Source organism: Scheffersomyces stipitis, chromosome 5 (assembly GCF_000209165.1).
Source record: "Scheffersomyces stipitis CBS 6054 chromosome 5, complete sequence".
NCBI classification, from domain to species: domain Eukaryota; kingdom Fungi; phylum Ascomycota; class Pichiomycetes; order Serinales; family Debaryomycetaceae; genus Scheffersomyces; species Scheffersomyces stipitis.
In genome coordinates this window covers 1,144-28,062 of record NC_009045.1, presented here as the reverse complement: position 1 = coordinate 28,062, position 26,919 = coordinate 1,144, and the positions used below count along the sequence as shown (strand labels likewise).

Genomic DNA, 26,919 nt, shown 5'->3' with positions numbered 1-26,919 from the left:
TAGGTTACTGACTAAGAGTAATTGTCTTGGTAATGGAAAAATCGTCAATACCCCATATGGAGTTGAATCTTCCAGCACCACTTGACTTAACACCGCCATGTGGTAGAGTCGCTTCGTCGTGAATCGTAGAACTATTGATATGTACACCACCTACGTGGATTTTTTTAGCTGTTTCCAATGCTTGCAAAACATTTTGGGACCAAATTGAGGCCTTCAATCCATAATCAGCTCTGTTTAATTCCTTGACAAGTTTGATTGTATCTGAATACTTATATACAGCGAACAAAGGTCCGAATGATTCGGTAGAATCAAGCAACATGTTTGAAGTGACATTTTCCAAGATCAATGGACTGAAGGAACCGCTGTCCAAATGGTCATTTAATTTACCAAATATCAAATTTGCACCCAAATCTAATGCATTCTTAACCAACTTAACAAGGTTTCTCTTGAATGTAATATCTCTTTGAGAAATTGCGTAGTCGGGGTCCTTGACGATCTCATTGGCGGATACTTTTAATTGAGCAACGAATTTGTCGTAGATGCTTTCATCAACGAAGACCTTGTCAGTACTCATGCATATTTGACCTTTGTGCGACCACGAACTCCAGATTATAGTTTCAACGGCCCTCACCAAGTCAGCATCCTTTTCAACAATAGACACATTCTTTCCGCCTAATTCCATAAGATATGGTACTAAGTGTTTACTGGCAGCTTCAGCGATCTTCTTGCCCACGATTGTAGAGCCAGTGAAGTTGACCTTTTTGATCAAACCAGTGTCCAAGATGGAGTTGATGAATTCTGGATTGTCATCTGGTTTGATGAAGACCAATTGCAATGCTTTTGACGGGATACCAGCATCAATGAAGGTCTTCACAACAAGGTATGCGGATTCTGGAGCCTTTTCAGAAGCTTTTAGGATGACCGAACAGCCCGCAGCCAACGGAGCCACTATGGCTCTACCTGCCAAAAGAACAGGAGCGTTCCAGGGAGCAATGGCGAGGACAGGACCTAGTGGCTGCTTGACGACGAGTGCGAGATCAGAATGAGCAGATTGGGCTACTAAACCAGTAGGTCTAGAGAGAAGTGAAGTATATTCCTTCAATTGCGAGATGATTTCATCAGCATTCACATGGGAAAACCAGGTAGGACCTCCGATATTTTTGTGAGAAGCTATCAACTCTTCTCTTCTTTCAGCAAGTAAAGCAGCAGCCTTCTCGAAAATCTTCACTCTTTCTTGATAGGCCATGGACGACCATTCTTCAAACCCTTCGTCAGCATCAGCAGCGATTTTCGAAACTGCCTTCTTGATATCAGTTAAGTAGGAGAAATAGTGGATTGCTTCTTTCTGGGTGACATGGGAGTATACTGGATGTTTTTCATTGCTGTGGAAATCCTTTCCCTCGATAATACTGGGGAATGTTCTACTAATAGCGGACATTATTTCCAGGGTATTGAAGAGTGCAAAAAAAATTTGAGATGCACTTGCAAAATGAGCTAGATATATTCCAGAGCAAATGGAAATTGTACAATCTTATATTCACCAGTTATGTAAGTGCAACCCCAGATCAGCTAAATGATAAAGAGAGGAGCTCGGGAAAAAGCTTTGGCGCTGGTGCAAGATCGATCTCGTACTACAAAGTTAGACTGTAAGTGAATGTGTGAGTGCTGCATATAAAAACATCACTTGAAAAGCTGGAGAATAGTATTACCGAAGGCACGGAAATCTAAATCTTAAACATCTTTGCTTGTTGTGACCCTAATTTCATAGGCCATTAATTTATCTTTAAATCGATAGTCTCTTATTTTGGTCAAAAAAATACGGTGATTGACGCGCATTAGTGGAATCTACTTATCGAATCTTTGTTCCGGTCCTCATTAATCAATTGGGCGTTACAAACTTTAGCGGATAAATATTTTAACGGGAGTACAGCGAAGAGCAGTGGAACGAGCATATTTGTAGACGTACTTTATAGATGGAGGTGTCTTCTATCAAATGCAGTGAAAATTGAGGATTGAATAACCCCGTCAACAAAGGGTATATGCAAAATTAGTCGGTTAGATATTTTTGGCATTGACGCCGATGTAAAAATCGCCAAATTTGAAATCACTCTATTTTTTGGGGTGTTGAAGAACTCTTCGGAATAGAATACAACAAAATATTTCGCAGCTACTCTACACATCATGACAATCAATGCTGAAATTAATTAACAGCTGTTCAAATGTTAGAAAAGAAAATTTAGCTAATTCTTAGCAGCGAGAAAATGTTGCAAAAAGTCAAGCTCGATCCGTCTGGACAATAAATTCAAACCTTAAGATCATCCTAGGGGCCTATCTCATCGCTGTTACCATTCAATCCCAAAAGTAGTTATCATCAATGTTTCCAATATCAAGCGTTTTCTGAATTATGCAAAGTTCTTTCTAATAATGTTCAAAGGGATTCGTCATTGAATCCTACTGTGATAGTGGTGAATCGTTGACCCTTTTCGATAAAGAATATGATCCATGTCCAAATCCCTCTACAAGTAAGCCCAAGTTTTCTGGAACTTCGTTTTCATTGGTTGTGAGATAGCAGCGTTTAAAATCTCGACTGATGTATTCAAAGTATCCTTAACTTCTTCGTCGTTAACTTGATGACCAAATATTTAGACTGTGATATAGATGAAAGAGTGGGATTTGGCTCCTTTTCTTCAAAAAACTTCCATACCTCCAATCTGGCTTTCTGAGAAGCCCAATATGTTGATATTGTAACTTGTTTTCTTTGCTCTGAAGTGACAGGATTCCAGGCTTATAAATATAATGATTGGTGAACTCCTCTGAAGGTTCAATAGCGACACGAGCTGGTCAGTACTACTCGGTTCTACCTTGTTTGTGAGACCCAAATACTTGTTTGATACCATCGACTGCAAGAATCAAGATCTCTTTCTCTTGGTTTCGGGCAGAGAAATGGGAATGTGAAGCTGTATGTAAATTGTACTTATTTCTGGATGGCTCTTCAAGGCATCTAAGATCCTTTCCTTTTCCAATAATCGAACAATTTCACCTTCAAATCAACTCGCTCAGTTGCAAACCTAACAAAGCCGGAGACTTTATATTCTCTTTGTAGTAAAAAATGACTGAGACAGCTTGTAAACTCATATACAAAAATGGATGTAGACATGTGTGCTTTTGTGTGACTGTGGTATGGAAGTCAATTTGACAAATCCAATGAATAATGGATAAATACTTTTTCAGAACCATGGATTCAAAGCTATAATCTCAGATGAGCTAAACTAATATCAACAATATGATTGCTTGTCGGGTCATCTCATATTAGTGACATTTGGTAAATTCTAGCAACTGCATTCTTAGCGGTAGGATACCTTAAAGTTATATGGAACTTTATGAACTTTCTAGTCATCAAGATAAACAGTTGAATATAATATTGGGTCGTGTGCACAGAATGGAAGACAGCAAGTGGATAGAAGTAAGTTTTCACTTACCAAAATAGCACTTAAAAATGTGTCATTGAAAGCTTCTGTCGCAGCAACCGGTTGGCTGCTGCATTTTCTGAAGATGCCATAAAGCTAATTTATCAGATACAAAAAGTTATAGCATGATAATAAATGGATGGAAAAATGTTTCGTTAACGAACTAACTGAGGGATTCTTTTCCCATAAGAACATATGTTTGGGTGGATATAAGAAAGGAGACAACTTGCATTTTAAGCTTTGAGATACTAGCATGCAGACAGGTTTGCTGCAGGTTGCTGTGCAATTGTATAATTGGCTTCAACTACGAAATCCATATGCAATGCGAATCCTACGCCCAAGTAAGCAAAAGATTTTTTTTGTTGTCATAGTCGAAAGAAGCTATGCCCCTCAACTGCACGGCTCTTGTTCTAGAAACTTGTTCGAAATATCCAAGAATAATCTGATATTGTGTATATTAGAATAGTTCATTTCACTTCGACCCTTCTCAGCAAACCTAATCAGAGAAATAGATCTTATACAATGATAATTGATGATGTTATCAAACCACACGAAATTACTACTACTATCGATAAAGACAGCTTTACAATTCTAATATTACTAATTTTGTGAGCAATACCAAAGCTTGCAAGACGTTGGCCTTTTATATTCAGAAAGTATATCACCATTTGATATGTCTGTCTGTCCATTCGCTGAACAACAAAGGAATAGTGATAAGCTTAAGGAATAAGTGCGGTTGTTCTAATCATGTGTGTAATTATTAAAAATAAATGATATATTATGAAACAGAATAAAGTTATTAACAAGAACCAGCATTTGCTTTCTCTATAACCTCGTTCACACCATAAGAGCATTATACTTTATACTTTGACAGAGACTTTGTTCTAACTAATATTCCACTACACTCCCTCTCTCTTCAGAGTACCATTTGATAATTCCCACTAAGAATATAAGATTCCCAACCTTCCATATGACATCAACTGCACGACGTTGAAGCTGAAGACTCTGTGACTCTAATAGCTTCACCTAAGTCTAAAAGAAACTCAAGATATTATTATATTATACTCTGAGTGGTTAATTTTCCTGTGGTGTTACTCTGTGAGTATGGATAGTGTCCAAGACAGATAAAACTAATAGTAATATACGAGATAAAATTTCCATATATGCATGTGATCACACTTCCAAAGTTAGGTGATTTTGCATGGTGTGTTGATTCATTTCCTGGGCTTCATTTGGAATTATGGATCATTCAGTTAGGTTCCAGCCAACAAGAGTACATTGAAAAATTGTGTTTAGTGTTTACTTGAAAAGGAAGATATTTTTAAAAGTTCCTTGGGTAGTTACTATTTCTTTTGAAATGATACTAAACTTTGATGAACTATACTAGAAATACAATTGTAGAAAAATAAATTGTACTGTATTATTTATAGTTTTAAGTAAACCAAAAATATATTAGTTAGAAATTTAGTATTAGTCTAAACTAACTTGAAATTTTGGTAATGAATAGTTGGTCCAATAAAATCGCTTATTGTTTAAGAGTTACGGTAGTGACGGTTGGGATTTAGATCATGCATAAACATTCGGTTGCGAATACGAGAACCCTTCCGACAAATTCGTAGTGTTCCAAAAGCAGACTAATTCAACCTACTTTAAGTTAGCAATATTTTGATACCGTAATTAATTTGGATTTATGGGATGCATACATTTATGTAGGTAAAAGGTCAATGTTGTGAATGAATCCATTCGCTCTAAAGTCTACAATTCCATATTGGAACTTGCAGATCTTAATACTGCTTTGTTTGTACAAAGCATCTTTCCTAATTTGTTGAAGATGCATAGGTACAAGCACATGTGACATACAGACCAGAGAAGTACATACTTACTTGTGTAATATAGATTAAAGCACAGAGAATTCTTCTTGGGATCATATTTTGTGTTTTATTGGTGTTCTTAAACAAGGAAATCACTATTACTGATTTCAAAATAAAAACATTAAGAAACCAGAATTCATAGAAGCTTGTCCGGTGAAGCTGCAGGGTCTTTCCCTGCACAACTACTGTGAACGGAATCTAGAAGATGTTGAAATCAGCTTTCTATTGTTTAAGCAAATTAAGGACATTAGAAGACTAAAATAGAATAAGCATATAAAATATAGAACCCTTGCTGCATACTTCTTAGTTAATAGTCTGTTCATATGTGCCTCATTAAAATGAAATTACTTCCATTCGATTTAATTTCAAAAGGACCTCTCCAAGGAAATTGATAGATACAGAAATAATATGAATTCATTCTATGGAAATGTGAAATTTCTGCAGGATATTATAGTCTATTATCTTGGAAATTAGGGACGTCGAAGTAAAAAAAAATTTAAATAGATTACAAAATATTTATTCTTTTTCCATTTGGCTTGGTTGGGTATCTGCTTAGATATGCCTCATCGGCATGAATAGCTTCATTCCATTACTCGAATACGAACTCCTCAAAAGAAAACCAAATACTAAGAGCATATAAAACTGTCTTTAGAACTCGCTTATTTGGGTATAATTTTTGTCAGCCAGGTAAAGAAAATTGGAGAAAGAAAAATGACAATTCGGTCAATTTACTTTTTGATTTTTGGTTTTATACTAAATCTAGCACTTGGAGCAGATCCTGGTGCTTGTGTTCCTGACATAAGAACATCAAGTCCGGGTTTCAGAGCTACTTTTTATCCATATGAAAATGCATATGTTGATGGTGCTCCAAATTATAACCCTGAAGATGCGTATTTCCCAGATGCAAATATAAATTACTTGTTGACTGGTTACAGGAACACGCCAATTCAGGGAGCTACATCTGGTGTTACTGAGCCAGCTTTCTCGTATGGCTACCCAACAGACCCTTACCTAATTCAATGGGAAGACTTGGCATCCGACTATGTTTATGGTGTGTTCACCTCGGTTTCCAATTTTACACTTGAGTTGACAGGATATTTCTTAGCTCCGGAAACTGGGGAATTTGCAATTGAAGTCACTGCTGATAATGGGGCAGTTGTTACATTTGGAGCAGGGCAGGCGTTTGAATGCTGCAACACCCAGATTTTATCTAATGATGGTGAATTTACTTTATTTTCTAATGAAGAGTTCAATGGAAGTTTACCCAATATTTTATCTGAACCTCAAAGGCTTACAGCTGGCTTTTACTATCCTATTAGAATTTCATTCGTTAATACGGCCGGTCCAGCCGCCTTGGATTTGGTTATTACGACGCCCAGCGGAATAAGAATTACCGATTTCGACGAAACAATTTTCAGCTTTTTAGATGTGGGAAGTAATTGCCCATATGTACCACCCACAGTCACCTTTACTACTCCATGGACTGGAACCACAACGAGAACGATTACTCATACTCCATCATCTGACGGTGACACTATCACAGTTGAGATAGATACTCCTGTTCCAACCACAACGTTCACAACTCCATGGACTGGAACCACAACGAGGACTATTACTCATACTCCATCATCTGACGGTGACACTATCACAGTTGAGATAGATACTCCTGTTCCAACCACAACGTTCACAACTCCTTGGACTGGAACCACAACGAGGACTATTACTCATACTCCATCATCTGACGGTGACACTATCACAGTTGAAATCGATACTCCTGTTCCAACCACAACGTTCACAACTCCATGGACTGGAACCACAACGAGAACAATCACTCATACTCCATCATCTGACGGTGACACTATCACAGTTGAAATCGATACTCCTGTTCCAACCACAACGTTCACAACTCCATGGACTGGAACCACAACGAGAACAATCACTCATACTCCATCATCTGACGGTGACACGATCACAGTTGAGATAGATACTCCTGTTCCAACCACAACGTTCACAACTCCTTGGACTGGAACCACAACGAGAACGATTACTCATACTCCATCATCTGACGGTGACACGATCACAGTTGAGATAGATACTCCTGTTCCAACCACAACGTTCACAACTCCATGGACTGGAACCACAACGAGGACTATTACTCATACTCCATCATCTGACGGTGACACTATCACAGTTGAAATCGATACCCCAACCTCAGGTCCTCCAACTACGACGTTTACAACTCCTTGGACTGGAACCACAACGAGAACGATTACTCATACTCCATCATCTGACGGTGACACTATCACAGTTGAGATAGATACTCCTGTTCCAACCACAACGTTCACAACTCCATGGACTGGAACCACAACGAGGACTATTACTCATACTCCATCATCTGACGGTGACACTATCACAGTTGAGATAGATACTCCTGTTCCAACCACAACGTTCACAACTCCATGGACTGGAACCACAACGAGGACTATTACTCATACTCCATCATCTGACGGTGACACTATCACAGTTGAAATCGATACCCCAACCACAGGTCCTCCAACTACGACGTTTACAACTCCTTGGACTGGAACCACAACGAGAACGATTACTCATACTCCATCATCTGACGGTGACACTATCACAGTTGAGATAGATACTCCTGTTCCAACCACAACGTTCACAACTCCATGGACTGGAACCACAACGAGAACAATCACTCATACTCCATCATCTGACGGTGACACTATCACAGTTGAGATAGATACTCCTGTTCCAACCACAACGTTCACAACTCCATGGACTGGAACCACAACGAGGACTACTACTCATACTCCATCATCTGACGGTGACACTATCACAGTTGAGATAGATACTCCTGTTCCAACTACGACGTTTACAACTCCTTGGACTGGAACCACAACGAGAACGATTACTCATACTCCATCATCTGACGGTGACACTATCACAGTTGAGATAGATACTCCTGTTCCAACCACAACGTTCACAACTCCATGGACTGGAACCACAACGAGGACTATTACTCATATTCCATCATCTGACGGTGACACTATCACAGTTGAAATCGATACCCCAACCACAGGTCCTCCAACTACGACGTTTACAACTCCTTGGACTGGAACCACAACGAGAACAATCACTCATACTCCATCATCTGACGGTGACACTATCACAGTTGAGATAGATACTCCTGTTCCAACTACGACGTTTACAACTCCTTGGACTGGAACCACAACGAGAACGATTACTCATACTCCATCATCTGACGGTGACACTATCACAGTTGAGATAGATACTCCTGTTCCAACTACGACGTTTACAACTCCTTGGACTGGAACCACAACGAGAACGATTACTCATACTCCATCTTCTGACGGTGACACTATCACAGTTGAGATCGATACCCCAACCACAGGTCCTCCAACTACGACGTTTACAACTCCATGGACTGGAACCACAACGAGAACGATTACTCATACTCCATCATCTGACGGTGACACTATCACAGTTGAGATAGATACTCCTGTTCCAACCACAACGTTCACAACTCCTTGGACTGGAACCACAACGAGGACTATTACTCATACTCCATCATCTGACGGTGACACTATCACAGTTGAAATCGATACCCCAACCACAGGTCCTCCAACTACGGCGTTTACAACTCCTTGGACTGGAACCACAACGAGAACGATTACTCATACTCCATCATCTGACGGTGACACTATCACAGTTGAGATAGATACTCCTGTTCCAACCACAACGTTCACATCTCCATGGACTGGAACCACAACGAGAACAATCACTCATACTCCATCATCTGACGGTGACACCATCACAGTTGAGATAGATACTCCTATTTCTATTGCCACATTTGAGACTGTTCAAACAACTTTCAGCAAGTATACCAGTTTTTGGAGCAATTTCACTGAAGAGATCACTTCTGATATTGGAAAAACAGTTATTGATATTTCAACTACTGTGATTACAATAAAATCGTGTGAGAATGATTATTGCGATCAGTTGGTAAGAACGACTGGGTATCAAGTTGTTACAACAACCATTGACGAAACCGTTACAGAGTTTACAACCTTCTGTGATATTCCTAGCACAACTGCTGAAGATCAAATATTATCTGCAGCATCTGATCTCGAAGGATCAACTTCCTCTGAGGTAACCACAGTCTATTTCAAAGATGATACGACCACGTATTTAATTTCTCAGACTGTAACTAATACTGGCATTTCCACGATCACTACATATTCTTATCAAGAAAATGAAGATTATGTATCTACAGGAACTTCTAAAGATATCGACCAAAATGAAATACTTTCAGGGGAACTTACGATTACCAGTACGAAAAGTGGGGATACGAAGCACAGCCAAGATTCTTCTGCCACTCAAAAATTCGACTATTCCAATCAATTAACGCCTGTGACGGTTGTGCCTCAAGTCAGTTCGACGAATGTTCCTGAAGTTTACCATGTCCAAAGTGAAGGTGGTGGCGCAAACACCTATAAAATCTCTTTCTGGTCAGTTATATTAGCTCTAGTTGTTGTGTTCGAGTTTTGAGTTTCGTTTTATATGCAGATCACTTCAGGAGAACAAGGTATCACTTTCCATATTAAATTTTGAATCGTCGTGTTATTATAGGCGTTGTTCCCATTATTATTTTCCTTCTTCTAAACGTTATCATTTGTTTCTATTGCTTTGAGTTTGAATTCGTCACTAGGTTATTCCCTTATTTCTAGGTTATAGTTTCCAGTTTATCTACTTCTTGTGAATCTAGCATTTCCTAGTCAGAGGTTCTTCAAAATCGCGTTCACTTTCTGCCTGAAAGAATATCGTAAGTTTATATACATCCTCGTACATATTTTGATGTATCTTTCAAATTTTGTTTTTGAAGTTATCTGAAATCTCCTGAGAAATCCACGAAATCGTTTATCTTCCAAGGCAAATACAGTTACCAAGATGGGCGATCCGCCAGTATTTTGGTGAGATAGGAGATTCTACTGATTGAAATCGTGGTTGAGGTTAAAATCGGCCGACATAGGATCTGCTTTTTCAACTGATAAATCTAAAGAACCCTTAATAGTTCGTTTTATACATTTTCTGAATAAACAAAATTGTCAGTAATGCTACAAGTTAGCAATTTGCATTATGCAAATCTCAACAGCAATTTCAAAGTGTTGACATATGTCCTGTGGTTTATATTGCATAAAAGAATTAAATAAAAGCATATGCTCCAAAAAAGAAGGCTCAATGAAGATACTATGAAATTGTTTGGATAGAAATCTTAGCAATCTGAGGCAATGCAAGGATCCTCAAGTATTTTTCAACAGTTGAGCTTGTTGTCTCAATATTCGTCTTATTTGGTTTCGTATTCTCCATATCACAGACAAAACTAGATTCTCTTCCACTACTCTTCTCCTTGAATATATATACATACGCTTGGGTTAGCCAATCTACTAAGTGCCATGAGCTTTGATAAGTATTCTTCGCTGTTTCTCTCAAAATAATTGACACATTTTTCATCTGAACAGATGGTTTTGCAGATAGTCTTTGTGAAAGATAAGCAATACTTCTAGTGAAGGACAATAATTGTAGAGAATCACAGAATTATGCGATCGGAAGTTAAAATCAGTCCAATACTACTCAGTATAGAAAGTTTGGTTGAATACAAAATTGGAAATAGCTTGGTTTAATCAAATTTAAAGCAAAAAAATGACGTACGGGCGAGAGAAAGCTTCAATAAGCACATGGCCGCCAGTTTTATTCGAGATATTTTCGGGGTGCATATCGTTCGATTTATGAAATGATTTTTATTACTTGCCTTATTTGATGGAAACATTTGGTTTCAGGTGCCAATGAGTCTTGGTTCTTGAAGTTAAGCTGCCATGGATACCAAAGTGAAGTCATGAATAGAGTGTGAAATATGTTTTTGCTCGATATTAATATGGAAAAAATTGAAAAGCTAATTATTCGCTTACAAGAAAAGAAGTGCCACCCTGATCTTCAATCTTAAAACTAATTCGTGGCACTTAATATACATAATTCTTGAATTTCCAGATTTAAAGGGTCTAGATACATTGCTTAGCAACAATCTTTGAGGCCATTCCCTTTTTTGATGCAAGACCGCCAACTAAATTCAGGAAATCTCATACCTTTGCCTCTCCCACCCAGGAATTACTACATTCAGTTCCATTTGGCTAAAGGTGAACCCTAGTTTGGAACTCAGGGTCTGATTGGCATATTTTGAAGGAGAGAGGCAGGTCTCAACACTCTCTTCTGCATAATTCTTCAGGGGTTCTTAGAAGAATGCTTTGGTTTAGTCGGTAATTATAAGCTGGTCACTACCGAGTCAGGACGCGCAGGTTTCAACATATTATGTAACCAATCCAGGTTGCAAATCTCTCCATAGATAGCAAGTTCTTCCGCTTTGCCTTTGGCTGTATCTATTTTACTTGATTTTCGGTATTTTATTATAATATATTCCAAGACTATATTCAAGGCAATTTCTCGACCCAGGACCCCTTCTGGTCCTGAGGTGGATTTGGAAGCAGCCTTGACATTTATATATTTCTAGTGGGTCTTCCTTGCATAAAATCACAATACACAAAGCCCATATCCGACTTGCCGCAATATAAGGAGTCTCCTGCATATCAAAAGCGTCCCTCAAATCTGCGAAAGATAATACAATTGAATTCAAGAAATTACGATCCTTGCCCTTACTTAGAAACTAGTTCTTTTCTATATTAATTAGTAGCCAGCAGGAATAATACTCTGCATTTTGTGAAATTGAATCTGATTTCATAACAAAACCACACAAATAATAAAGACCTACCAACAATGAAGTTGTTGATAATTTCAAGGCATGAATATTATTTGATTTCTAAATACAAGTGGAAATCGATTTTGAATAACTTGACATGAAGGCAGAATAACCCATAGTACCTTTTGTGCCATTGCCTACTCTGGTATATTACATCATAGAAACACGCAATGTTTCCATTCTCCGTGTGTAAACCCCAATGAATTCGCAGCTTGGTCTAATTAGACGCCTTACTTGACAAAATCTGAAAATGCTTGAATGTAAATCAGCTCCTCTCAACCAATATTTGAAATTTTTCAAAATGGTTACTAACTTCTGAATGTTTTAGAGGTATAAAAAGATTCTTGTATGTCTACATTTTGCAATTTCTTTCGGTACAGATCCAACAACTACACGATGTTGCCAAAACAATTTCTAGAAAGATTGCTTGTCCTTGCTACTTTTGTTTATGCGACAAATGCCTGCATTATCACGGGATTCAAAGTTGACAGAAGTCAGGTTAATTTAGCTGTTGGTGATATTACTGTCGAGGCAAATTCTTATTGGTCAATCCTTGGTAATTCTGCATCGTCACTCAATGGTGCGCTTTGGGTCAAGAAAAGTGCTGGATTTTATATAGCTGGTACAGACAAAATTGACAGTTTATCAGTCACACTCCCTTCGGGCAGTCATTCTATAAACAATGAAGGTACTATTGTTTTCAACTCCATTTCTTGCAAACTGACAACCAAATATCAACTTAGTGGTACTTCTTTCTGTAACTCAGGTGAAATGTATTTGGCAGGCAATGGGGCAAGTGGAAGCTTAACCTCAATTACGTCAAATTCTTGGACAAACTCTGGATTATTGCTGTTTCATCAAAAGAAGAGAACTAATTCGTGTGTCTCCCTTGGTCAACCACTGGGAACAATTCATAACAGTGGTCAAATCTGTTTGCATAATCATTTGTTCCAACAACAAGGTAATATTGTTGGTGGTGGGTGTCTCACTGCAAATGAGAATTCTTCTATTTTCTTATCTAATTGCAATCTGAATATCGACTCAACGCATTCGTTCTACTTAGCCGATTGCAAATCCTCTATGAGAGCAAAGGCAAGTTCCAAATCAAAAACCTTCAACGTGTACGGGTTTGGTGGTGGAAACATGATTGGGTTGGATCTTCCTCTTCTTTCCGGTGTTAACGGTTGGTGCTACAACGCAGTCAGCGGTATTTTGACCCTTAAAGCGAAAGGAAACCTTTCGCAAAATTTCTCAATTGGTTGTGGTTACGACAAGAATAAGTTTCAAATCACTAGTGACTGTAGTGTTGGCTTATCAAGTGTTCTGAACGGTGCGTTGAAATATAATGGTCCGTGCCCAAAGAGGAAACTTCCAGCTGTATGTAAACCATGCAAGCCAATACCATCTTGTCCTCAAGGTACTACAACAAAAACTACTACGAAATCTTCCTCTACTGGTGCCTCTACTCCAAATCCACAAACTACCGTCACCTCTACTTGGACTGGCTTCTACACAACTGTAGTTACCGAAACTGCTACTCCTGGCGGAACTGATACAGTTATAGTTGAAGTTCCATCTTCTCCAAATCCACAAACTACCGTCACCTCTACTTGGACTGGCTTCTACACAACTACCACCACCGAGACTGATACTCCAGGTGGAACTGATACAGTTGTAGTTGAAGTTCCATCTTCTCCAAATCCACAAACTACCGTCACCTCTACTTGGACTGGCTTCTACACAACTGTATTTACCGAAACTGATACTCCAGGTGGAACTGATACAGTTGTAGTTGAAGTTCCATCTTCTCCAAATCCACAAACTACCGTCACCTCTACTTGGACTGGCTTCTACACAACTGTAGTTACCGAAACTGATACTCCAGGTGGAACTGATACAGTTGTAGTTGAAGTTCCATCTTCTCCAAATCCACAAACTACCGTCACCTCTACTTGGACTGGCTTCTTCACAACTACCACCACCGAGACTGATACTCCAGGTGGAACTGATACAGTAGTAATTGAAGTTCCTTCTGCTTCTGAACCATTATCTGGTCCATCGTCTGGTGCATCTGCTCCTTCGTCAGGTGCATCTGCTCCTTCATCTGGTCCTTCGTCTGGTCCATCATCTGAAGGTAACCCATCTGCTAATCCACAAACTACCGTCACCTCTACTTGGACTGGTTCATACACAACTACTACCACCGAGACTGATACTCCAGGTGGAACTGATACAGTAGTAATTGAAGTTCCTTCTGCTTCTGAACCATTATCTGGTCCATCGTCTGGTGCATCTGCTCCTTCGTCTGAACCATCATCTGGTCCATCTGGTGCATCATCTAGTCCATCATCTGGTCCATCGTCTGGTGCATCTGGTCCATCGTCTGGTCCATCATCTGAAGGTAACCCATCTGCTAATCCACAAACTACCGTCACCTCTACTTGGACTGGTTCATACACAACTACCACCACCGAGACTGATACTCCAGGTGGAACTGATACAGTAGTAATTGAAGTTCCTTCTGCTTCTGAACCATTATCTGGTCCATCGTCTGGTGCATCTGCTCCTTCGTCTGAACCATCATCTGGTCCATCGTCTGGTGCATCTGCTCCTTCGTCTGAACCATCATCTGCTCCTTCATCTGGTCCATCGTCTGGTGCATCTGCTCCTTCGTCTGAACCATCATCTGGTCCATCTGGTGCATCATCTAGTCCATCATCTGGTCCATCGTCTGGTGCATCTGCTCCTTCGTCTGGTCCATCATCTGGTGCATCTGCTCCTTCGTCTGAACCATCATCTGGTCCATCTGGTGCATCATCTAGTCCATCATCTGGTCCATCGTCTGGTGCATCTGGTCCATCGTCTGGTGCATCTGCTCCTTCGTCTGGTCCATCTGCTCCTTCGTCTGGTGCATCTGCTCCTTCGTCTGAACCATCATCTGGTCCATCTGGTCCATCGTCTGGTGCATCTGCTCCTTCGTCTGAACCATCATCTGGTCCATCTGGTGCATCATCTAGTCCATCATCTGGTCCATCATCTGGTCCATCGTCTGGTGCATCTGCTCCTTCATCTGGTCCATCGTCTGGTGCATCTGCTCCTTCGTCTGAACCATCATCTGGTCCATCTGGTGCATCATCTAGTCCATCATCTGGTCCATCGTCTGGTGCATCTGGTCCATCGTCTGGTGCATCTGCTCCTTCGTCTGGTCCATCTGCTCCTTCGTCTGGTGCATCTGCTCCTTCGTCTGAACCATCATCTGCTCCTTCATCTGGTCCATCGTCTGGTGCATCTGCTCCTTCGTCTGAACCATCATCTGGTCCATCTGGTGCATCATCTAGTCCATCATCTGGTCCATCGTCTGGTGCATCTGCTCCTTCGTCTGGTCCATCTGCTCCTTCGTCTGGTGCATCTGCTCCTTCGTCTGAACCATCATCTGGTCCATCTGGTCCATCGTCTGGTGCATCTGCTCCTTCGTCTGAACCATCATCTGGTCCATCTGGTGCATCATCTAGTCCATCATCTGGTCCATCATCTGGTCCATCGTCTGGTGCATCTGCTCCTTCATCTGGTCCATCGTCTGGTGCATCTGCTCCTTCGTCTGAACCATCATCTGGTCCATCTGGTGCATCATCTAGTCCATCATCTGGTCCATCGTCTGGTGCATCTGGTCCATCGTCTGGTGCATCTGCTCCTTCGTCTGGTCCATCTGCTCCTTCGTCTGGTGCATCTGCTCCTTCGTCTGAACCATCATCTGCTCCTTCATCTGGTCCATCGTCTGGTGCATCTGCTCCTTCGTCTGAACCATCATCTGGTCCATCTGGTGCATCATCTAGTCCATCATCTGGTCCATCGTCTGGTGCATCTGCTCCTTCGTCTGGTCCATCATCTGGTGCATCTGCTCCTTCGTCTGAACCATCATCTGGTCCATCTGGTGCATCATCTAGTCCATCATCTGGTCCATCGTCTGGTGCATCTGGTCCATCGTCTGGTGCATCTGCTCCTTCGTCTGGTCCATCTGCTCCTTCGTCTGGTGCATCTGCTCCTTCGTCTGAACCATCATCTGGTCCATCTGGTCCATCGTCTGGTGCATCTGCTCCTTCGTCTGAACCATCATCTGGTCCATCTGGTGCATCATCTAGTCCATCATCTGGTCCATCGTCTGGTGCATCTGGTCCATCGTCTGGTGCATCTAGTCCATCATCTGGTCCATCATCTGGTCCATCGTCTGGTGCATCTGCTCCTTCATCTGGTCCATCGTCTGGTGCATCTGCTCCTTCGTCTGAACCATCATCTGGTCCATCTGGTGCATCATCTAGTCCATCATCTGGTCCATCGTCTGGTGCATCTGGTCCATCGTCTGGTGCATCTGCTCCTTCGTCTGAACTATCATCTGCTCCTTCGTCTGAACCATCATCTGGTCCATCTGGTGCATCATCTAGTCCATCATCTGGTCCATCGTCTGGTGCATCTGGTCCATCGTCTGGTGCATCTGCTCCTTCGTCTGGTGCATCTGCTCCTTCGTCTGAACCATCATCTGCTCCTTCGTCTGAACCATCATCTGGTCCATCGTCTGGTCCATCATCTGAAGGTAATCCATCTGCTAATCCACAAACTACCGTCACCTCTACTTGGACTGGTTCATACACAACTACAACCACCGAGACTGATACCCCTGGAGGAACTGATACAGTTGTAGTTGAGATTCCTTCAGCTTCTGAAAGTTATTGTGTTCCGGAGACTATTACTGTAACTATCACCAAGCAATCTGATGATAGTTCTCCTACAGTGACTGTCACCAGCGCAGTTGCTCCATCTACTGAGACGTACTATACAGTCACCTCCGTTTACTTGACAACTACTACTACCACTACTGAACACTCTACCATCCCTACAATTACAGTTACTGAAACTCAAACTCCTGGATTATTCAGGTTTTGGTAATGTGATTGTGAGGATAAAAAATTGAGAATTTGTAGTAATTTCTCAATTTGCTTCAATTTCATTTTTTAAATTAGCCCAATGCTATTGAACTGGACTTTATGCAGTATATTTTAATTCATCCTTCGCCTAGTTAAAGATTTTTGATTTCTTATAATTTAATTTACGTTCTAAGTAATTAATCCACGTACTAGAATATGAGCTTCGTCACAATTCGTTTGAGGTTGATAAGTACACACTACCTCGCAGAACACTCCACCGTATAGCTCCGAGTGCACGTACTTATTCGCACCCATGCTCGCTCTCAAATCTAAACCTATTAAAATTAGCGTGGTATTCATTCCCAATTCTAGGACAGACATCAATAAGTAAGCTAAAAATTTGCATATTTGGCTAAGTGGCTAAGTGGCCCACATATTACACATTACTTACGTTCCAAATTAGACAAGAGTTGTAAAACCAGTTATTGTATTGTTTCAAAGAAGTGGCATTTGTGGCCATTTATACAGAGAGTCTGCGGGATACTCCTAATTGGGACAAAATATGAACTACTTACAAGCATTAACTATAACGCAAAAGTGGTGTTAAATCTTAAATTCTTTCTTGGAATAATTTACTTGTTCTGGTTGATGAACCTAGAGGAGGCTAGTCGCTAAATAAATATGTGGCCTATCGTCAGGCTAGAGTCCATCGTGATATTATTTCACTGGATTCTGACTGTTCCAATGGAATGCTCTAATCAGAATATACGTCTATATTCGCCTTACGTAGGACCAACCATAACAATTACTCCATACGGTGAACATTCTTACTTTTATATTGTATGATAAATGTCGTGCTATCTCGACATTTGGCGACATTTGTGTTGCAATATTTACGTGCTATATCATGTGACCATATATCCTTATTTTAAATGGTTATAATTAGAACATTAGAATTTTGCAACACTCGAACATGATGAATTCTTACTTAATTGAATGAAGGTGATCGAATGGTAATACTTTTAGGACAGGTGCAATTTTTTTGCAGCAATTAGTATTTTTATAGTATTTTTCGCATTCTTTCTAGAGAGACAAGAAGTAAATATTGTTCAGAAATTGAGAACAGTTATAAAAGCATGGGATAATTTAAGAATGTAAGAATATGGATAAATAATGTTAGTTATTGTTGATATCACGATGCATGATTAGTGTGAATGTGATTTTGTTGTATTATGTTGAGTTGTTGTGAATTTGGAGGGAGAATTAACTAGAATCACATGACCAATGCTGATGGATAGGGAATTATATACAGTCTACATAACAAAGATGTGCGTGTAAAAATGTGATCTGAGAGGTATAAAAGAGAGCCGAGATCCTAAAAGTTTGAAATAATTATTAAAGTTTATAATTAAAGTTCATAATTAAACAATTTATGATTCATTTGAAGGAGTATATTCTGGATTTTAGTGAATAACATAACGATCAACAGTAGGATTTGTATGTATCAACTTAAGACAAAGTGGGCATTTGCAGAATGTTCCTCGTCATCTGCGAGGTGACATTGCACGACATTGTAACGGTCAACGGCATAATGTCGCGCGCATACTTAACTCCATAGTTAATTATCCAATTACAGAAAATTATCTTCGATTCATATTTAAGGTTTTCATATTTAAAAAAAACAGGTTAATCAACAATGTATAGACGACCTTCATATGGGGACAAGATCAGTTCGTCAACATCGCCAACGTTGCAATGAAGTAGTTCAAATTCACCACCAATCAACTTTTCAAACTTGACGGAATTGTTGGAGAAGTTCAACACTACATATGCCTTTCGAAGTCCATTTTTTTCATCCTCCTTAATGTAGGTGAAGACGTTTTCATTTTCGAAATCCAATATCTTGAATGTACCGAAAATAAGCAAGTCTTGATACTGCTTTCTGATTTGAATAGATTTCTTCCAGAAGCTCAATACCGAGTTAGGATCGTCAATCTGACTAGCAACATTAATGGTCCTATAGTTATCGTTAACTCGTGTCCATGGAGTGCCACTTGTGAAACCACCATTAGTAGAAGAGTTCCATTGAACAGGAGATCTTGAGTTGTCTCTGGCCACAAGGTTGATAATGTCCATCAACTTTTCTTCCTTCTCTTTGAAGTCAGAATCATTACCATATTTTTCCTTAAACTTCTTGTAGTAGTTTATAGTGTTTATATCCTTGTATTCATCGATAGACCAAGATCTTGGTAAATTTTCCATGCCAATCTCCTGGCCCTGGTAGATGAAGAGAGTACCTGTCAAAGTGGATTCCAACAAGGTAATCAATTTAGCAGACTGTGAAGCGTACTTGATACCACCAAATCTGGTAACCGACCTAGGTTGATCATGGTTTTCAATGAAGACAGTGGACCACGCGTCAGTACCCTCGATGAAAGTGGTGTCTTTTTGAATGGCCCTCTTGAAGTCCGTCAAAGTCCAGTCCTTGTACCCAAATGTGTCTCCTCCTTCCCTTCCGACAGTGATGGTATCGAAGAGGAAAATCATATTCATTTCTTGTTCTTTGGCACTGACGTATTTCAAAGAATCTTCCCGCGAACAAAACCCAACTTCTCCAACTGTCATGGCATCGTAGTTGCTAGTCACATTTGAATACATTTCCTTGTGGAACTCATGAATGCGGGGGCCATTGTTAGTATTTTGAAAACTCATTTGGAATTCTTCATCTGGGCAAACAATACTGGCATCGGGGAACTTTTGGTCTTTGGAGTATAAACCTGCTGTATCAATTCTAAAGCCATCAATACCTCTATCGAGCCAAAACTTCATTGCAGAGTCATAAATTGCCTTTCTGGTTACCTCATTTTCCCAATTCAAGTCAGGTTGTGTTCTAGCAAAGAGCCTTAAGTAATACTCTCCAGTAAGCTCGTCATATTCCCAAGCTGAACCAGAAAAGAACGATCCCCAGTTGTTAGGAGGGTGTCTGTTACCATCAGCATCAAATTTGGGAGGTTTCCAAATATACCAATCTCTCTTTGAGTTTGTCTTGGAAGATCTAGACTCCTTGAACCAGACATGCTCGCTGGAAGTATGATTGATAACCAAATCCAATATTAACTTCATGCCTCGCTTATGCGTTTCGTCTATGAGTGTCTGCATATCTTCGTTGGTGCCATACTCTGGATAGACCTTTTCATAGTCACTAATATCATACCCCATGTCATCCTGTGGAGAGTCGTACATGGGACTACACCAAATCACGTCTACACCCAAATCCTTGAGATAGTCTAACGTTGAGATGATACCGGGAATATCACCTACACCATCTCCATTGGAATCCTTGTAGGATGCTGGCCATATTTGGTATACGGTGGCATTTTTCCACCATTCTCGAGCAATTGTCATATTGGAAAGGAATTTATTACTTTCTAGAGTGGTCCAAAAGAAAAACTTCCATTTTAAACCACATCGGGAACCTCAACTCTTAAATAGATCTCGTAGAAGCTGTTTTAAGGGATGACAGTGCAATAATGCTCGTATAGTTTATCGGACAACTCTCGAACCCGTACTTACCCCTTCTTTTGAAAAATGTACCCCAAACGTGAAGTACATCTAAGGATTGATATTTTTGCTGAACTAATGGTTATGCTGCATATCTCGCAAAGCATTCAAGGAAGCAAAGAATCGGAAGAACTACGGGAAGTCTATCGAGTATATTCTTCCGGTTTCACTTCGAACAATTTAGCCGAAGAGGGTGGAAGAATACATATCGATTCCAGTATAATCATTAGTGTCAGAAGGAGTTGAATATTTTTTCAAACGGCTCTACCGGTTGAGTCCCCGCACATTATAGTTACAGATTCTGTAAATACATTTCCTGAAACTTCCACTCGCCCCTCTGTATGCAGTTTCTTCCTTCCTTTGATAACCAAGCTGCACCTCGGCTTTTGCTGTAGATAATTAGAAAACTTGCAAGAGATTTGTGTTGCGTATGAGTTCATAGAGCGCCTGAAGAATTCTCCATGAATTTATTTTGAGCTCGTAAATCCAAATCCAACGCCTCGATTTTTTATTGACAGCATCCAAACAGACCACCCAAAAATAATATTATCAACTTATCTCCGATTCTCGAACTAAACTTAATTTTAAAACTTAAGTTCTAACTCTACATTTGAGCAATAAACCCCGAGCAGACAAGAATTGTCCAATCGCTTCTTCTCCTAGATCGGATGTTTGAACAAAAAGATTTTTCTCCACCTTTTCTGTGGGGTATGCAGCACGAAGAATCTTTGCGTAGGTTCATGCGCGTTATTATTCTCTGGACGCTACAACTTATTTGCCGTAAGTATAGCCCTTTCTACTTGAGAATAAGGTATCTATTCGTAAGTGACCCCTAAATGAACACCACCCCAGGTTGACAATGATCTATTCTTGATCATGCAGATTATCCGTAAAGACAATTATGTATAAGAACCTAGTTGTCACTTTCGACAACTTTGAACTTCCATATCCATCACTACCAAGTAGTTAATACTCAAGATGGTTAGTGAATACGTCGAAGACATAAAGAACCCTGAAAAGACTATCGTAGTCGAGTCTATAACCAAGAAGACAACCGATGTTTCTTCCTTGAATTCAGTTGACGACTATGTCGCTAGGTTCTTGGACATGTCTAACGAAGCTAGGGACAATGATAACAAGGAGAAGAGTATGCCTCTTAGAGAATGCTTGAAAACTTTCCCCAAGGCTGTAATGTGGTCGATTATTCTTTCCACTGCTTTGGTTATGGAAGGTTATGATACTAACCTTTTGAATTCTTTGTTTGGTTTCTATGCCTTCAACAAAAAATTTGGTCACTTTGATGAAGGTCTTGGTGATTATATTATTGAAGCTAGATGGCAAACTGCTTTGAATATAGGTTACAGCTGTGGTTCAGTTATTGGTCTTGCTATTGCTGGTTTTTTTGCTGATATTTATGGTTACAGAAGAACCTTGATGACTGCTTTGGCTACCTCTGTTGCTTTGATTTTCCTTCAATTCTTTGCTCCAAACAAGGAGGTCTTATTGCTTGCTTACATTCTTTTGGGTATTAACTGGGGATCTTATCAGACTTTGACTGTGACATATGCTTCTGAAGTTGCTCCGACGACTCTTCGTTTGTATCTTACTAGTTACGTCAATGTTTGTTGGGTGTTCGGTCAATTGATTTCTTCAGGCGTTCTTAAAGGTGTAACTAGTATGGCTGGAAACTCCAATTCTTACAGAATTCCTTTTGCTGTTCAATGGGTTTGGCCCGTACCTTTGTTTATTGGTGTTTATTTAGCTCCAGAATCACCTTGGTTCTTGGTTAAGCGTGGTAGAAACGATGAAGCCAAAATATCCTTGAAGAGATTATTATCTGAAAACTCGAAGATGCCAGACAAGGAAGTTTTGGCTCAAGCTATGCTAACCAAGATTCAGATGACTATCCAGGAAGAAGGCACTGCTGATGCTGGTACATTCAAGGACTGTTTCAGAAGTACCAACTTCAGAAGAACAAGAATTGCTTCCCTAACCTGGTTGTTCCAAAGTATTACAGGTGCCGCTTTGATGGGTTACTCGACTCTTTTCTATCAACAAGCTGGCTTGCCTGTTAGCATGTCTTTCAATTTCTCCATTATTCAGTACTGCTTTGGTATTATTGGTACTGTTGGATCTTGGTTCCTCTCTCAAAAGGTCGGTAGAAGACCTATCTACTTCTTCGGCCTTTGCACTATGTGCCTTATTTTGTTTTTGGTTGGTGGTTTGGGTGTTTCTGACACCAATGGTGCAAAGTGGGGCGTTGGTACGCTCTTGTTAATCTTTACTTTTGTTTACGATTTGACTGTTGGTCCATTGTGTTACTGTATTGTCGCTGAAATTCCATCGTCCAAGTTACGTACCAAAACTGTCATGCTTTCCAGGAACATGTACAATGTTGCTAACATAATTGTCGGTGTTATTACTCCGTACATGTTAAACCCAACTGCTTGGAATTGGAAAGCTAAAACTGGTTTCTTCTGGGCTGGATTTTCCCTCGTTGGATCCATCTGGGTTTACTTCGAATTACCAGAAACCAGAAACAGAACCTACGCCGAATTGGAAGTCTTGTTCCAAGATGGTGTTTCAGCTAGAAAGTTCAAATCTACTGAAGTTGAAGTCTTTGATGCTGGTAAGTTGATGGAAAGATATGGTGAAACAGGAATCAAACATTTTGTTGACCATGTAGACAATGCTGAAGAGGAAGATATCATTGAAAAGGTCCAGGTCTCTACTTAGAAAAATAAGGTCGTTTGTTCTACTAGGTAAAAGCTACTGGTATTTAGTTTTATTCAACTAAATATAAATGTTATCGTGAATTGATATATTATTGCCCACTGTTAAGATATGAAAAGCAAACTAATTCTATTTCGCCCCCAATTTTTCGTAAATCAGAAGAATACTATGCAAATGGCTCAGAGAGTAATTCAGAAGGAGCTGTAGTCCTTTATATTGTATTGAAAGGATAAGAAAACAACCATGTATTATAAATTTGAACTCTTATTCTGGAATCAAATATGACTTCCTTGTAATTTTCTGGTAATTTAAGAGTAATCTAACTTCTTCAATAAAATCATAATTGTGACATTGGTATAGAAACACTTCCTTCTCTGTTCGAAAAAATATTCTAACGATTTCACAAAATCAAGGATTTGAAGTAATTTAAATTTAGTTGAAAAAAGATTGAATGTCATAATTACCCTGCTATATGTCAGTCTAATATAATTTAGTTCATATTCATTTTTTTGTATGCTATGAATTACTTATATCCACCTGGGAACAAGACACATTTCATTCAAGGTTTTCATTTTTTATTATTAGAAATTGAAATAGCAGCAATTTCGTACTGCCTGTAATTAGTGGAGATCTGATGAGAATGAAATGCCCCCGTATTTTGCAAGTTTCTAGCTATGGGCTGTGGTTTCAGAGCAAAGGTATCTTACCTGTAAAGTAGTCAAATCACATAATCTGACGGGGATAGCAGAGTTTTTCTACATATCGTTATTAGAATCGAAGAAAATATTCATTTCCATAAAAGTTGGAGCATGTGCAACAAGGCTGAGTATGCTGGAGAAACATCGCTTGAGTAAACCATTCTTGCCATACTTAGGAACTCCTCAAATTAAGGGGGAGATGTCATATGTACTGTATATACTGAAAAAGGATGAATGACATTGGTGAAGCTGAGTGGTTGCGGATACGCACTTCATCGAGCTAATTTTCCATGAAGTGCGTATAAACAAAAGTTACAGAAAATGTATCCCGAATTATCCCAAAAGGTGATTCGAGAAGCTATTCAACAAAACAAACACTAACTATCAAGTGCGCTGCTGTGCCTGGCAGAGTAATATCCAGATGTATCCGATCTTCAGCTGAATCTGATCTTCCAAAACCAACAAAATTGCTCCTACGATTCCTCCTTGAAAAAAAGTGGCTACCTTCTCTTCAGTGCCTCCGCATTTTTTGATGCTAGTTGACTTTAGAGAAAAGTCCAAGAGATTCATCAATTGATTCCATTTCCCAAGACCAGAACTATTCTAGTGGAGCTAAGAACAATCTGATGTCGTCTGTAGCAACTGCTGCAAGTTCCCGAAAGCTCAAGCGTTCTCGGCCCTGCGACGGATGTGCTCTTAGAAAGATCAAATGTTCGGATTCTAGACCTTGTGCTCGTTGTCTCAACGATGGAATACCTTGCACCAATAACAGAATAATAAAGAAGTCTGGGCCCAAGTCAAAGAAGCTCCTGGATCAGCATTTCTTCCCAGCGGAGTCGATTCAGTTCTTTTCAGGTCCAACCAAGCCCATGGATAAATTGGCAGTCAATACTGAATACTTTCCATTCGCTTCAATAGAACTGCCTCCTACAACTTCATCCAACTTTTTCGGACCTAGGAGACCAGTTACAAAGGGACTTATTCCGATGGACCTTTTACTTCCATGTCTTCAGGTTTATCAAACATGGTACTACAGTATGTGGCCCGTATTATCAGTGACAGATTTTGTGACTAAGCTTTCAACTATCTCGCCGGGAGAACATCTCTATGAAGAAGGTTCTATTTCGTATGCCCTATGTTTAGCCTTGTGTGCTGCTATCTCCAAACAGACTACATTCATTAGCGAAAGCTCAACCATATCCAAGCTCCCTTCTGGAATCCAAGCTCGAGATTACGCCTTATTGGCTCTCAGAATACGAAATGAGTATGAACATTCTCTCAATCCAACGAGTGAGACCTTGTTAACTTCTTTCTTCTTGTGTATTTATTATTTCAACAACAGCGGAGGAAAAGCTGCTGGAATCACATACTTGAGAGAGGCTATTTCTATGGCCCAAATCATGCGTTTACAGGATGCAGCTACTTATTTGGGAAAACCTCCTGCTGAAGTTCATCGTTTGCGGAAAATATACTATCTTTTATTGGTCACAGAGAGATTTATGTGTATACAGTTTGGCTTGCCAATCATTCTAGATCCTAGTATACCGTTCCCAATGTATGATGGTGAGGAATATTCTGATCTCTTGACTGGGTTCACTGAACTCGTTAGAATATTTTCTGTTCCTGATCGTTTATTCTTTGAAAAAATGAGTGCCTCGCATAGCAATAACACATTTAGTGGTAACTTTGATTACCTCGAGAAATTCTTCTACTTGCCGATTAATAACATCACAGAAGGTTGGGTGGTGGATGTAGATAAAGGGATTAAAGGCATATCGATAACGACTATGGCCACAGATATCCAGAAGGTCAACTTGTTACTCTCTAAGCATTGGATGAGATCTCTTGTTTGGCACATTGCCTTTCAGAATGGACTCCTATCTATCAACCGAGAAGAGAATGACTGTTTAAGTGTAAAGTATCCGGTTACTATTGCCTACGACTTCTTGACTTCGACCAGCAACTTGCCCACGAATGCATTTGAGTATAATGGTCCAGGCGTGATTGTTAAATTATTAGAAATTGCCAATGGTTTGGCTGACACAATGAATGACTTTACATATATTAGGAATAGTGTGGATACGTTTGCATGCCTGAACGCTATGACGTCGATATTCTGGCTCATCTCCAAATTCAAGACTAATTTGGTTCTTCCGTCGGAATTGTATAAAAAGATCGAGGGCATAGTCAATGCTAATCCTATACCTAGGATGCATTTCTCTCCTGTCTCCAGTCCAGAAATCGAAGCAGTAATTGAAAAGAAGATAACGTCTGATGCCTCTTGTAGTGACTCACCTGAGCAAGCCCTTGGAATAGCTGCATGGACTTAACGAATGTATTCAAAGTTTTACCTAAAGTGCAAATTCACTCTATAGGTTGATTTAAATACATCTCGTATCCCATTTGCGATGTATTTTGCAGCTGTGACCTATGCGAGTATTTGTTATAGAATCAAATAATGATAAATGTACAAAATTATTTACAGAAATGTTATTGCAGCAATTAGTATTTTTATATTATTTTTCGCATTCTTTCCAGAAAGACAATCAGTACATCTCTGCACACAAGAAAATTGAGAGAAGTAATAAAGGTAAGGGAAAAGTTAAGATTGTAAGAATATGGATATGTAATGTTAGTTATTGTGGATATCATGACGTAGGATTAATGTGAATGTGATATTGTATTATATTGGGTTGTATTATATTGAGTTGTTGTGAATTTGGAGGGAGGATTATCCATTTAGAATCACATGACTAGAATTGATTGATAGGGAGTTATGTACAGTCAATATAGTAGTGAAACAATTTAAGCGCATTTGATGTG

At 39.7% G+C, this 26,919-nt stretch overlaps 6 protein-coding genes across 6 annotated transcripts; 4 read left to right on the top strand and 2 right to left on the bottom strand. All coding sequences in view use genetic code 12, as the record gives it.

The window, feature by feature from the left end:
• Positions 1-4: 4 nt before the first annotated feature.
• Positions 5-1,438, bottom strand: ALD3 (mitochondrial aldehyde dehydrogenase; the record flags this gene model as incomplete). The annotated part of the gene is made up of 1 exon (XM_001384621.1): positions 5-1,438. One exon carries the CDS (start codon positions 1,436-1,438, stop codon positions 5-7), a length of 1,434 nt encoding a protein of 477 aa, XP_001384658.1.
• Positions 1,439-6,049: 4,611 nt separating this feature from the next.
• On the top strand, positions 6,050-9,925 carry FLO1 (Floculation protein FLO1; the record flags this gene model as incomplete). Its single annotated transcript, XM_001384988.1, has 1 exon — positions 6,050-9,925. The coding sequence occupies one exon, from the start codon at positions 6,050-6,052 to the stop codon at positions 9,923-9,925; it is 3,876 nt and encodes a 1,291-aa protein (XP_001385025.1).
• A 2,154-nt stretch (positions 9,926-12,079) lies between these two features.
• Positions 12,080-13,793, top strand: HYR2.2 (HYR1-like protein; the record flags this gene model as incomplete). Its single annotated transcript, XM_001384987.1, has 1 exon — positions 12,080-13,793. A coding segment is annotated over one exon (1,260 nt), but the record flags the coding sequence as incomplete, so codon positions are not given.
• A 4,997-nt stretch (positions 13,794-18,790) lies between these two features.
• MAL7 (alpha-glucosidase maltase) lies at positions 18,791-20,509 on the bottom strand (the record flags this gene model as incomplete). Its single annotated transcript, XM_001384620.1, has 1 exon — positions 18,791-20,509. One exon carries the CDS (start codon positions 20,507-20,509, stop codon positions 18,791-18,793), a length of 1,719 nt encoding a protein of 572 aa, XP_001384657.2.
• Positions 20,510-21,643: 1,134 nt separating this feature from the next.
• Positions 21,644-23,401, top strand: MAL2 (maltose permease; the record flags this gene model as incomplete). The annotated part of the gene is made up of 1 exon (XM_001384986.1): positions 21,644-23,401. The coding sequence occupies one exon, from the start codon at positions 21,644-21,646 to the stop codon at positions 23,399-23,401; it is 1,758 nt and encodes a 585-aa protein (XP_001385023.1).
• Positions 23,402-24,722: 1,321 nt separating this feature from the next.
• SUC1.1 (zinc finger protein possibly regulating maltose complex or other sugar transporters) lies at positions 24,723-26,581 on the top strand (the record flags this gene model as incomplete). The annotated part of the gene is made up of 2 exons (XM_001384985.1): positions 24,723-24,931; positions 25,058-26,581. The coding sequence occupies 2 exons, from the start codon at positions 24,723-24,725 to the stop codon at positions 26,424-26,426; spliced, it is 1,578 nt and encodes a 525-aa protein (XP_001385022.2).
• Between the last annotated feature and the right edge of the window lie 338 nt (positions 26,582-26,919).